Source organism: Lagenorhynchus albirostris, chromosome 3, assembly GCF_949774975.1.
Source record: "Lagenorhynchus albirostris chromosome 3, mLagAlb1.1, whole genome shotgun sequence".
NCBI lineage: Eukaryota > Metazoa > Chordata > Mammalia > Artiodactyla > Delphinidae > Lagenorhynchus > Lagenorhynchus albirostris.
Window position 1 is genome coordinate 155,834,972 of NC_083097.1, and position 13,451 is coordinate 155,848,422.

General features: G+C 61.2%; 1 protein-coding gene across 1 annotated transcript in view; it reads left to right on the top strand.

Annotated features, from left to right (window-relative positions):
- The first annotated feature begins 2,487 nt into the window (after window positions 1-2,487).
- Window positions 2,488-13,451, top strand: part of OBSCN (obscurin, cytoskeletal calmodulin and titin-interacting RhoGEF) — a 179,017-nt gene continuing 168,053 nt past the window's right edge. The window contains exons 1-7 of the mRNA XM_060144488.1: window positions 2,488-2,627; window positions 5,866-6,878; window positions 8,035-8,304; window positions 8,554-8,814; window positions 9,548-9,856; window positions 10,326-10,592; window positions 11,039-11,323. Of these exons, the coding sequence (XP_060000471.1) occupies window positions 5,894-6,878; window positions 8,035-8,304; window positions 8,554-8,814; window positions 9,548-9,856; window positions 10,326-10,592; window positions 11,039-11,323 (2,377 nt within the window). The 5' untranslated portion in view covers window positions 2,488-2,627; window positions 5,866-5,893. The remainder of the gene's footprint in view (window positions 2,628-5,865; window positions 6,879-8,034; window positions 8,305-8,553; window positions 8,815-9,547; window positions 9,857-10,325; window positions 10,593-11,038; window positions 11,324-13,451) is intronic.

Sequence of the window (13,451 nt, forward strand, 5' to 3'; positions counted from 1 at the left end):
CTCTTTTTTTTGCGGTACGCGGGCCTCTCACTGATGCAGCCTCTCCCGTTGCGGAGCACAGGCTCTGGATGCGCAGGCTCAGCGGCCATGGCTCACGGGCCCAGCCGCTCCGCGGCATGTGGGATCTTCCCGGACCGGGGCACGAACCCATGTCCCCTGCATTGGCAGGTGGGTTCTCAACCACTGTGCCACCAGGGAAGCCCTAATGTCCCCTTTTTGTTCCAGGATGTTATGCAGGCTGTGGTGGTACATTGAGTTGTTACATCTCCCTGGTCTTACAGGCTGTTTGTCATTTATTCTCAGGAGAAACTTGGTTAAGCACTGTCATTTGTATAAAAATAAGCAAATCATTCTAACTTCTCTGAACCTCAGGTCTCTCTGCAGTAAAATTTTCAAAAACACCATTTTGGGGAAGATCCAATAAACTCTTGATATGAAACACTGCCAAGTGTTATTGTGTGTTTGTTTTCCATATGGGAGTTTGCATCTCCTTCATCTGTGTTATTCACAAGCTGGTCAAGCATTTAAAACATTCAGAAGGGAAATGAAACCCTCTTTCTCCCCAGAATATACAACTTCATCTTCACAATTGCACTGGAACCACAGACTTTTGACATGATCACACAGGACTTGTACATGATAACATTTGAGACACCCTGGGGGACCCACTTGGTTTTGCATTTACTCTACTCATGGGAATGTTAGCACAAGAGTCTCAGGCCAGGTAGAGAAGATAGATAGGGCCCAGGACCCTTGAAGCCTGTGGTCCCCCCAGATTGACAGGTGGGTGACTCATAGTCCAAGGTGACCTGGTGGGTGATGTTATCCACTCTCCCTGCCAAGGATGATGAGGGTGGACGATGCAGTTTCCATGGGGTGCAGCAAGTATGTGGATTGTTGAAAAATACATCGGTTGGGCACTAGGCACCTTCTCTGCAGAGATGGAGAACACCCAGGAGAGCTGACATCTTTCAAGTGCACAGTGATGTGTAGGTCCATTGGCTGTAGCTGGTGACCAGGGATCTGTCTGCAAGCAGAGTGGAGTCGGGCTGGTCCTAAGAGCAGCTGAGGCATGGAGGTAGATCACAGGACAGGGAGGGAGGACAGAAGAGGAGGAGGGTGAGCTGTGGAGGACCACAGGCAGGGAGGGGGATGGAGGGGGGTGATGAATGGGGTTACATGAAGTTATGGGGTTGGCCCCCATGGTGGGATTATTGCCCTTATGAGAAGAGGAAGAGACATCAGAGCTCACTCTCTCCGCCAAGTTGGGACACAGAGAGAATGTGCCATCTGTTTACCAGAAGGAAAGTCTGTTAGCCAACGTGGAACCTGCCAATACCTTCATGTCGAACTTGCAGCCCCTAGAACTCTAAAATAAATGTCTATGTTTAAGTCCCCCAGTCTGTGGTCTTTGTTTTGGTGGCCTGAGCTGACTGAGACTTTGGGTAGCTCAGGTACTGGTCTGCGCTCAGAGCCTGGGTTTTCCCACTGGATACAGGCCTGGGTGTAGAGGGCATAGATGGGTTGAGGACGTGGTTCAGCCCCCAGGCTGCGGGTACCGGGCAGGAACATAATGCCCTGGTGCTGGCTCAGGAGCAGGGGGTGATGGTAGGCAGAGAGCAGCTCCCCCACCGCCTAACACTGGTGGGTCAGCTTCTTCCCAAGAGAGGCCCCAGGACTCTTACCAGATGGCCTTCTCTGGCTCCCCATTAGGCCCCCGCTAAGCGAAGCCCACCTTCTCTCCTCGGTGGGCCCAGCATCCCATTCACCCTTGTCGCCGCACTGGAGTCATGGGGATGGGGGGCAGCCATCCCGGGGCGTGAAGCATCAGGTACCACCCACACCACCTGCCCCTGTCCTGCCTGCCCACCCCTTGGGGCTGGGTCCCTAGTCCCTGGGAAGTGAAGGTCTCAGGATGGGGTGTCAGGGACCCTCACTCCCATGTAAAGATGCCATGGACACCCAGCCAGGCCAGGTGCTGCCTGGAGTGACCAGGGATAAAGAACCCACCCCAGTCGCATGTGTGGTTAGGGTGGAGGGGCGCCGACCCTTGGGCATCTGTGCTGGGCTCCTAGCTGCTTGCCTCTACCAAGAGGCTGCAGGACTCTCAGGTGACTGGTCATCTTGGGGTGGTTCTGTTCCCCTCTGGGGGATGGTCCTGGGTGCTCCTGGGGGTGGTAATGGATCCCCCATTCTCCTTCCCTCCCTGCACTCCAGGATGCTGGTCTGAGCCGGGGTCCTCACGAATTGGGGCCCCTGCCCCACCTGCAACATTACTGGAACACACAGGCCTCCTCCTCCCCCAGCCGCCCCGAGCCTCTGCCCTTTGCCTCCCTGGGGCCAGGGGTGAAACCAAATCTGGGGCAGTGACACCCAGGCTATTTTGGAGCTCGGCTGGGCGGGCTGGCGGGGGTGGGGGCGGGGTGGGGGCGGGCCCAGTCTCCTTCAGCTGATAGCACCCGCCTGTCCTTTTGTCCCTGTCCAGTTTGAGGACCGGCAGGAGTGCGGGCTGCTGGGTGGGAGCGTTGTCGGTCCTGGGCCCTCGGAGGGAGGTGAGACCCAGCAGCCCCTGCCCCAGCATCTGAGCGCCTCGCCTGGGTGCTGCCCAGTGCCCCTGGTAGAGACAGGTGAGGAGGCAGAGAGCAAGCGGGGTGGGGGGCCATGCAGTGCCCCTGAGGACGGCTCTGCTGAAGGTCATGGCTCTGGGGGATGGAGGGACCTGGGGTAGGGTTTCAGCCAGGCGGTGCTGCTCCTGGGGTTGGGGCCATGGATTCTAGCCCCTGCCCCATTGGTGAGCTGAGCCAGACCCTCATGTGGGGAGGGAGCAGCTGGGGGAGGAGGGGGGCGTCAGAAGCACCCACCTCCTCCTTTGCCCAGTGCCCTGAGGGTCTGGCTGGCCCTGCCCCCAGCTCTGTTGAGATGGATGCCCGCTGACAGCTGGGGCTATTTTGGGCCTGTTGGCTCAGCGGAGGGGACAGCCAGAGGGCCGGTGACACCTGACTCCAGGAAAGAATTTCCCCTGGAGTTCAGGAAGCTGGAAGGCCCAGGGGTCTCAGGGAAAGGCACAGACTGCGGGAGCTTCCCTTTGAAGTCTTTTCTGGAAGGGTGTGGGGGCCACAGGGTTGGGGGCAAACTGGGGGGACAGGGCTTCTGGGAGGGGGCCGCCCAAGGTTCTGCTCTGAGGCTGTGAGCCACTTGCCACTCTGGACTCATCTGGAAAATGGCCCAAGACCCACAAAGACCCCAAGTTCTGGAAAAGCAAGGGTGGAGGGGCTGTGGGTGTGGCATGGGTCAGCCACAAGGCTCCCCGGCAGGCTTGCAAGGGGGGAGGGTCTTGGCCTCAGAGTGAAGATCCCGCCAGTGCCAAGCTGGGGCCTCCAAGGGGCTAAGGAGCCCGAGTGGGGTCCACAGGGCACTGCCTTCCCAGGTGGGCATCTGTGAGAGGAAGAGGCTTCCTTGAGAAGCTGGGGTTGAGGTCCTGGCCCAGTGTCTCCTCCTGAAACTCCTGTTCTTCCCTTGTGGCTGCAGCTCCAGTAGCCCCAGCCCCCAACATGGCAGGGGGAGGAGGAGGACACTGCAGGTGGCCCTATGCCCAGAGGGGCCTTGGGTGGTCACTGCCCCACACTCAGCTTGGATGAAGGCAGCTCCAGAGTCCTGGGGCATACCTTGGGGTGCCTTGTCCCTGCTGCCCAGTGGGGATGCCTGCCTGGTATGGGGTGTCAAGGGGTGTCTTGTCTGGGTGAGCCCCCTTAGACCTCCACAGGTCTGCCGCAGTGAGGGTGGGGCATATAGGCCCTAGACAGGGAGCGCATCCCCGGTGGCTTTAGAGGTTCTTGGGGTCTCTGCCCCCCCTTCTGCACCTGCTGAGAGCTGGCTCCCCCTGAGCCTGTGCAGAGATGAGACCTCCCTCCCCATCCCTGTCCTCCTGGCCCCCAGAGGCTGCCAGCTGTGGAATTGGCCCCCTGTCCCCTGCATATACTCACTTATGAGCTCAGAACAGTTGTCTCCCACAGCTGCTCTGGGTGTGGCAGGGGGAGGATGCCACGTCCTGCCTTGGGGAACCCACAGAGTAACTGTGTAATTCAGGAGGCGGTGGTGTGCTGGGAAGAGCCCAGAACTCAGGGCCCTGGGGAACTGGTGTCAAAGTAATCTTTCCACAGAGGGACGCTGAGGCCCAGGAGGGTGGCCATGGAGGCGGGTGGCCACCTGCCCGGGTCCTTCCCAGGCCAAGAGCCCAGCCAGGCCGTGGGGGAGCGGGGGGCGGGCCAGAGGTGCTGACTGCACAGTGAGTCAGCAGCATGGTCCCAGCTCACCTCCTTGAAGGGGATTAAGGGGATTAGGTCCTAAATCACAGGATGGGGAGCTGGAGGGCCTGGGGACGTTGCCCCATTTGTCCCATGGTGGGCAGCCCATGCTGATGGCCCGGCTCTTGGGGTGAAGAGAGTTAAGGCACTTGGGGACAGCCCAGGGCCCAGGGGAGTCCATTTGTTTTGGCTCTCTTTATAGAAGCCCCTGGGTAGGCAAGGCCCACCTGTGCTGGAGGCCAGCGGTGCCCAACCTGGAGTGGGCAGAGGCCAGAGTCAGCCTGGGGCCTTTGGCATTGATGGCGCCAGCCCCATCCCTGCACGGTGTCCAGTCAGCAGAGCCACAGCCAGTGGAGCCTCAGCTAAGATCTGCAGAGTGACTACGTTACCTGCAGGAACCCCAGTTGGGCCTGGCTAGCCAGCCCGCTCATTCTCAGCCTGGAACTCCTTGCCTCTTTCTGGGGGATTCTCTGATTGTCCTCCACAGACACACCATTGACTGACTGCCCCTGCCCCTCCCCATTCCAATTCCTGGGGGAAGGAAGCAGGCACTCAGGGTGAGGGGGGTGGGCAGCCCTGTGCGCTGGAGGAGCCCCCACCCCACAAGCTGCAGGATTTCCATTTTTTGCTCATTGATGAGCACACCCCCTCAGGGGTCCAGAGGAGGAGGGGGATCCCAGGAGAGGTGAGATGTGACCCGGCCCAGGACAGCTTCAGGGGGGACAGGCCCTGTGTAGAGGGCTCTCTGTTGTGGAATGCCCAGTGAGGGGGGCTCGGCAGCTGTGCACACAGCCTGCAGTGGAACCCGAACGCTTGGGTGGGGGAAGTCACCGAGGTGGGAGGATGGGGAACAAAGCGGACATGCCAAACAGATGGCTCGTACGAGAGTCTGCTGGGGTGAAGAACCTCTGACCTCTGGTGTGCCTTAGAGAGAGGGGACAGGCCAGTAGTGGGCACTTACTGTGAGCTTCCACAGCCAGGCCCTGTCAGAGTGCAGAGAGTGGCCTCTCTGTGACTGGGGGAGACTAGGTAGGTTGGAGTTTCAGACTCTAGGAAGCAACAGTGTGTGGGGAGGGGACAGGACACCTACTGGCAGGTGGAGTGGCCCAGGTGGGACAGGGAAGGAAGGTCTTTGTGATGAGGTACAGCGTGGCACATGCCGCACAGGGAGGAGGGCAAGCTTGGTGCTGGTGTGGTGTTTTGGGACAGGTGCTCAGCTGGACCTTGAGTTGGGGCAGCAGGCCTGGCGCTGGGACGAGAGGGAGGAGAGGCTCCTGCCAATGAAAAGGAGCCCATTTGGTGGTGGTGGGGGGTGGGTCCAGAAAGAGGCAAATCGACACTTCTGGACCACCATACCATCTGGTGATGCTACCTGCAGGGGTGGGGTGTGTCAGGGGAGACGGCACCCGGATGGGGAAGAGGGGCCATGTGGAGGGCTTTACCCTGGATTAAGCTGGATTTTCCAGGACAGGTGAAGTGGCCACGTGGGGAAAAGGCGAGGGGCTCTAAGCACAGCAGAGTCTCATCCCCACTCTGTCCTTCCCCCTCACACCACTCGCAGGTTCCCTCACCTCCCCCCCCCCACCACCATGGATCACTCCTCGTTCAGTGGTGCACCTCGCTTCCTAACCCGGCCCAAGGCCTTCGTGGTGTCGGTGGGCAAAGACGCCACGCTGAGCTGCCAGATCGTGGGCAACCCCACGCCGCAGGTCAGCTGGGAGAAGGACCTGCAGCAGGTGGAGGCGGGCACTCGCTTCCGCCTGGCCCAGGACGGCGACCTGTACCGCCTCACCATCTTGGACCTGGCGCTGGGTGATAGCGGGCAGTATGTATGCCGTGCGCGCAACGCCATCGGCGAAGCCTTCGCGGCGGTCGGCCTGCAGGTGGACGCCGAGGCAGCGTGCGCCGAGCAGGCACCCCACTTTCTGCTGCGGCCCACATCCATCCGCGTGCGCGAGGGAGCCGAGGCCACCTTCCGCTGCCGCGTGCGCGGTTCGCCGCCGATGTCTGTGAGCTGGGCCAAGGATGGGCGGCGCCTGGGCGCGCTGGACGCTCCCCGAGTGCGCGTGGAGGCGAGCGGCGAGGCGAGCGCGCTGCGCATCCTGGCTGCGCGGCCGCGCGACAGCGGCACTTACACGGTGCACGCGGAGAACCCGCTGGGCGCCGCTAGTGCCGCCGCCGGACTTTCAGTGGACAAGGAAACAGACGCAGACTGCCCACCTGGGGCCTCCACAGCCATGCTCCTGGCGCACCTGCAGCTGCGGCGCGAGGCCATGCGCACCGAGGGCGCCCCGGCCTCGCCACGCAGCGCCTGCACGCGCACCTGCACGGTGACTGAGGGCAAGCACGCGCGCCTCAGCTGCTTCGTGACGGGTGAGCCCAAGCCTGAGATAGTGTGGAAGAAGGATGGGCAGCTGGTGGCCGAGGGCCGGCGACATGTGGTGTATGAGGACGCGCAGGAGAACTTCGTGCTCAAGATCCTCTTCTGCAAGCAGTCAGACTGTGGCCTCTATACTTGCACGGCGTCCAACCTCGTGGGCCAGACCTACAGCTCCGTGCTAGTCGTCGTGCGAGGTGAGCTCCTGGCGCCGGGCACGAGGTCACTGTGCGCAGTGAGCACAGGCAGAGGCTCCTCCCCAGGCCTCCTGTCTTTTCCTTCCAGCGTTGGCTGCTGCTGCCATCTCCCCACCCTGTGCCTGTCTGGTAGAGGAATCCGTGGTTGGAGGTCTTGGCAGCTCTCGCTGTTCTGTTCCATTGTCTGTGTGAGAGTAACACGAGTATACAACAAAGTGCTTTGTCACTTAACACCCCCTCCCTCTGGGAGATGGTCAGGGTGCCCAGTGGCTGAGCCTGCTCTCTCCAGGCTGAGGGTGACCTGGCTCTCCACCCCTCCTACAGGATGCTAAGGGGGTCTCCCTGGCAGAGCTGGAAGGAGGGCAGGAGCAAGGACAAACCTTGCGCTGTCGGAGGCCTCAGGCTGGGGCTGCACCAGGGTGCAGCTTGAAGGTGGTTCTGGGTCAGTGTGCAGGCTCATGTCCAGGTCTGGGGGCTCCCCCAGGGCACCGGGGCAGCTGTTATCAACACCATCAGAATTCGCTGGAGGGCTGTTTACTCTTGTTTCCTAAGACCAGCCTCTTGAAGTGGTTGGAGTCCCACCTCCACTTTTTACCAGCTGTAGGATCTCCAGCAGGGCGCTTCAACCTTTGTGTGTGTGCCTCATTTTCCTCGTTTTTCACACGGAAGTGCGCTCCTGGAGTTGAGCGATTCCGCAGGCCAGTACTTGTCCAGTGGCCTCACTGCTGTGTGAACCCAACCCATCCTGCCTGTCCAGGACCAGCCTAGGGGCCTGCTCAGTGGGGCTGCTTGCTGTGGCTTCACCTGCCTCATTTCTCCTTTTCTCTTCCAGACTTCTCCTTATATTTTGGGCGGGGGGCTCTTTCCTTTAAGTTCTCTTCCCTCTCCTCTGTCCTCCCTCCTTTTCTATACCCCTACCTCCCTCTGTTCCCTCCTTACAGCTCCTCTGCCCTCCCACCCACCACCCTCTGCCCCCAAAGCCCCTCCAACCCCTGTCCTGGCTCCCTGCCTCCACCCCAGCCTTACACGTCCCTTTACCCTGCCCCCCTCCTTCCGCTCACCCTCCTCCTCGCCCCCTGACCGCCCCCTCTGTCACCCCTCCTGCCTGCCCCTCTTCCCTCTCCGCGCCCCACTCACCTGAGCTCTTTTTCCGCAGAGCCCAAGGTGCCCTTCAGAAAGCGGCTGCGGGACCTGGAGGTGCCAGAGAAAGCGTCGGCCACGTTCCAGTGTGAGGTGCCGCAGCCGCCCATGGAGACTGCGTGGTATAAGGAGGAGACGCGGCTGTGGGCCGGTGCCAAGTACCTCATCGAGGAGGCAGGCGCTGAGCGCCGGCTGACGGTGCTCAACGTCACCTCCGATGACGATGCTGTGTACATCTGCGAGACGGCAGAGGGCAGTCGCACGGTGGCCGAGCTGGCGGTGCAAGGTAGGCAGGCAGGGGGCCCAGGGACTGGGCAGGGTCCGGGTCTCACAGGAGCTGGGCAAGCGGCGTAGGTAGTGGGCGGGTGGGGTGGGCAGGACCCTGGCACGAGGGGTGCGTCAGGGAGGGGCGGACCCTGGCACTCGGGGGACAGGGGCGGGAAGGAGGTAGGGGTGGGACAGGCCTACAGGGGTCTCTCTGACCAGTTGCAGCCCTTCCCCCTCCCCTTCCCCACTGCTCCTCTGCCCACCCCAGGCAACCTCCTTCGAAAGCTCCCGAGGAAGACAGCTGGGCGAGTGGGAGACACGGCCGTGTTCTGTGTGGAGCTGGCCAAGCCAGAGGGCCCCATCCACTGGCTGTGGAACCAGAAGGAGGTGGTGGCCGGGGGCCGAGTGGCCATTACTGCCGAAGGCACGTGCCACACGCTGACCGTCTCCCAGTGCAGCCTGGACGATGCCGGTGAGGTGGCCTTTGTGGCTGGGGGCTGCCGGACATCCACCCAGTTTTGCGTGTCAGGTAAGGGCCTAGGGAGTACCTGTCACACAGAGGGTACACTGCCCACAGTCCACTGGGCCCTGCTCTGAGTTGTCGCCTGTTGCGGGGAGCGCCGTGCGGGGCAGGGAATGCCTAGGTTGTAGCTCTGGTTCTCTGGGGCTCATGGTTTGTTTGACACCCTCCTCCACTGTGGTCACACTAGGCATCTGCAAAGTAGGAGTCCTGGTGGCCCCCCACCCTGTGAACCAGATTAGAAAGTGCAGGTTGTTCTAGAAGCACGGCGTGTAGGGGGTGACATCGCGGGTGTGTCCTCTTTCTGTGGCCTTTGGTGTTGAGATTGGCTCCCCCAGGATCAGCCCTTTGCTGGGGATAGGGACCCTGCACGTGGGTCTCAGCACCCTTGGAAGGGTCATTGTGCCTTGCCTCAACCATCATCCAGCCCAAGATCCCCATGGAGTCAAGGCTGAGGACTGGAAAGAGTTCCTTTCCAGGCCACGTGGACAGCTCAGGGTGGCCCCTGAAGCCCGGGCACTCTTTCCACTGCAAATGGCCACACCTGAGACTGGGGTTATGGGCTCACAGCGTCCTCTTGGGCTGGCAGTCCCCTTGGGCTGAGGCCATTTCAGACCACCAGGGCAGTGCCCCTGGGGAGGGCTGGGAATTCTGTGACAACCCCTTTATCCTCCTGTGACCCTGGAGCCAGGGCCTGGGGAGGGGGCTCCCAGCTGTTGACATGGGCCCGTGCTCTGCTCAGCCCCCAGAAGGCCGCTCCTGCGTGCTCCTGAGGCCCCTGTGGTGAAGGCCAGGACAGAGAGCTCCGTGACCCTTGGCTGGTCGCCACCACCCCATGGGGACCGCCCTGTTGCTATCGATGGCTACCTGGTGGAGAAGAAGCGAGTGGGCACCTACCCCTGGAGCCGGTGCCATGAAGACGAGTGGGTGGCAGTGCCTGAGCTGACTGTGGCTGGCGTGGCCGAGGAGGGGGAATTCCAGTTCAGGGTGTCAGCTGTGAACAGCTTTGGCCACAGCCCCTACCTCGAGTTCCCGGGAACTGTACACCTGGGTAAGTGTGGAAGGCTCTGTTCTCCCCGGCACCCTGGTAGCAACCTGTGGGGCCATCTGCCCCTGAATCACCCAGACCCAGAGTGTGGCCCAGCCTTGGAGAGGCCAGAGTGACTCATGGGTCCTCCTTACGGTAGTGGGGTGGGCCCAGGGTCCTGATGCTCTTGAAGACTTTTTTGTGGGAAGGCCAGGGGACCCAAAGACAGGACTCAAGCCCCCCAGGAACCTATCTGTATCCACCAGCCCCCGGGCACTGGGCTACACAGCTGCCCTGCCACACTGGGTTTGTGGGATCTGAAGGGGATCTCGGGTGGCTGTAACTTGTCCTCACTCCACCCTGCATCTGACTTTTGCTCGCGGTCTCCATGCGCTTGTCCAGTGGACTTCCTAGCGCAGGGGTTATTTGGGCCCAGGCATTGGAGGAGAGGAGGGCAGGGGCCCAGCTCCTTCCTGAAGCCCCCATCCCACAGCCCCGCAGCTGGCTGTGAAAACACCTCTGAAGGCGGTAGAGGCAGTGGAAGGCGGCGAGGTGACCTTCTCTGTGGACCTCACGACGGCCTCAGCGGGGGAGTGGTTCCTGGACGGGCAGGCCCTGAAGGCCAGCAGCGCGTACGTGATACACCGTGATGGCACCCGGCACAGCCTCACCATTCGCTTGGTGCCCGTCAGCCTGCACGGGGCCGAGCTCAAGTTCGTGGCCAATGGTATCGAGAGCAGCATCCGCATGGAGGTCCGAGGTAGGGAGACCCCATCCCCTGACCCTGGGGCCCCTCTGAGCCCTGTTTCCTCCAGGAGTGGGGGCGGGATGGGGTCCCTGGGGTCTCAGGGCTCGGAAGATCTGTCATTGCTCCTGGGGCAGGCGGGCTGCCGGATGAAGTGGGGCCAGGTGGTGGGGTGTGCAAGGTCCCCGGGTGTGAGTGGAAGAGGGGCTAAAGTGTCCCCGATGGCGCCAAGCTTCAATTCTCTGTCTGTATGCCCCCCTTCCCTTCCCCTTCTCCCCTCCTCCCTCTTTGTTGATTCCTTCTATGCCACTTCTTGTCCTGTCTCCGCCTTTCTTGCCTCTCTGACTCCCCTCCACCATATCTGGCTCTTCCCCCTCTGTTCACTCTGCCTCGTTCCACTCCCCCCTGTCCACTTCCCCCTTCACCCACACCCCCTTTTTCCACCTGTCTGTGACTTCCAGCAGCCCTGGGGCTGACGACCAAGGGTCCGGCAGCAGCAGTGGCAGCACGGGAGGTGCTGGCCCGGCTGCACGAGGAGGCCCAGCTCCTGGCCGAGTTATCGGACCAGGCTGCAGCTGTGACGTGGCTCAAGGACGGACACGCACTGTCTCCAGGCCCCAAGTATGAGGTGCAGGCGTCAGCCGGGCAGTGGGCACTGCTAGTGCGGGACGTGAAGCGAGAAGACGCAGGCCTGTATGAGTGTGTCAGCCACGGGGACCGCATCACCTACCAACTATTGGTGCAAGGTGACACCAGTGTGTGTGTGTTCATGTCCTCCCTGGGCCGCCGCCGTGGCCAGGGCTGCGCATTCTGTCCCCCAGCTCTGGATGGGCTCTGGGGGACCTGGGTAGCAGGAGCCGCTGTTCTCTGTCCCCGTGGGGACGGTGGGGGATCAGGGGCTCTGCCAACCCCCTGAGGAGGGTGGGGAGTCAGATAGGCTCAGGTGACCCTGTGGGGAGGGCAGGGGTGTGTGTGGGGTGCTCAGCCCATGCTATGGAGACAGTGGGGGGGTGGGATGGAGTCAGGTGACCATGTGGGGAGGGCAGGAGTCTGGGCAGCTCTGCTGACCTTGTGAGGAGGGTAGGGGGTCAGGCAGGCTCAGGTGACCCCTGAGGGTAGGGTGGGGAACCAGGGACCCTGCCAACACCGTTGGGAGGGTAGGGGTCAGGGACTCTGCTCAGTAGGGGAGGAGCTTCCTATGAGTGGGTGGCACTTGGGTGGTTGAAAGTCAGCCGCTGAGGCTGGCCCTGTCTCTGAAGGGGCCTAGGTTGGGGCGAGGGCCAGTGTCTCCCATGATCCTGAAGCCCTGAGCCCCTTCCTCTGCTAGCTGCCTGGGCACGTGTGTGGTTAGGGCTCTGTCGGCCCCCTGACCTGCCCATGTGCCCTTGTAGGCCTCACATCCTGTTTTGCACAAGGACATGGCTGGTGGCTGTGTAGACGCCATGGCCGGGGGCTCAGCCCACTTTGAATACCAAACTTCAGAGGCCCACATGTGTGTACACTGGTACAAGGATGGGGTGGAGCTTGGTCACTCCCGCCAGTACTTCTCACAGGAGGACATGGGCACACGGCACCGGCTGGTGGCTACCTCAGTCACCGTGCAGGATGAGGGCACCTACTTGTGCCAAGTGGGCGAGGACTCTGTGGACTTCCGGTCGCGTGTCTGTGGTTAGTGCACTGCCTCCCAGGCTTGGTGTGTGGGGAGCAGGTCTGGCTGCATCCAGCTGTGCGGCACTTGCAAGGCCAAGCTGTCTCTCCCTTCATTTCTTCTGAGAATACTTGGGGGTAGGGGCAGTTACTTCTGAATCTGGGTGAAGAAACGACCCATGAAACTAATATATATAGGTGAAGAATGCAGGCCTGGAAAATAAAAGAAGATAAGAAGGAAATGTAAAACCCTTGTCCTCTTTTTAAAGATGAGGAAATGAGGCAGAGCAGACCTAGAAAGTGCTGGAAGTGTCCTTGGAAGGTTAGATTTGGATCTTGGTGAATCTGAGGCCCTGGCTCTTTCTAGAAGCCAATGAGGTCTCTTGGCAGATTCTCCAAGTCCAGTTCTGCCCCATCTTGGCCCTCAGAAGGGTCTCTGCCATGCTGCCCATGCCTCCTTCCATCTGAGCACAGGCACTGGGGCTGGGCTGCCCATCATGGAGCTCTGAGGCTGCTTCCCATCACACCCAGGAGGGGTTGGGGTACCTGGACCAACTGTGCCCATGGAGGGTTCCATGTGCAGCACCTCATCACAAAGGATCCTCATGGGGGGTGGGATCCGAGGCTGCCTGGGGTCTAGAGCAAAGCTCTGTCATGGCTCCAGGACTCGGGAAACCTCACCTTGGCAGAGCCCCTGCTGTGTGTCCCTCCCTGTTGCCAGAGCCCTCGGCGATGTTTGCCAAGGAGCAGCCAGCACTCAGGGAGGTACAGGCCGAGGTGGGGGCCAGTGCCACACTGAGCTGCGAGGTGGCCCAGGCCCAGACGGAGGTGACATGGTACAAGGAAAGGAAGAAGCTGAGTGTGAGCTCAAAAGTGTGCATGGAGGCCAAGGGCTGCACCCGGCAGCTGGTGGTGCAGCAGGTGGGGAATAGGGACGCTGGGGAGTACAGCTGTGAGGCCAGGGGCAGAAGGTCTCCTTCCGCCTGGGGTGTCACAGGTCAGTTGACCATCTCATAGGAACAGGCCTGGAGGAACCAGGCCTGTTTTCAGTGCGGGTGACGGCAGTGCTCAGCTGACTCATCAGGCCTGTATCAGGTATACAAATAACCCCAGAACTTAGTGGCCCAATGGAACAGTCTGTGGGCAGGAATTCAAGCAGTGCTCAGCGTGGGTGGCTCATCTCTGCTCCACCTGGTGTTGACTGGGACAGGAGGATCCAGTCTGGCC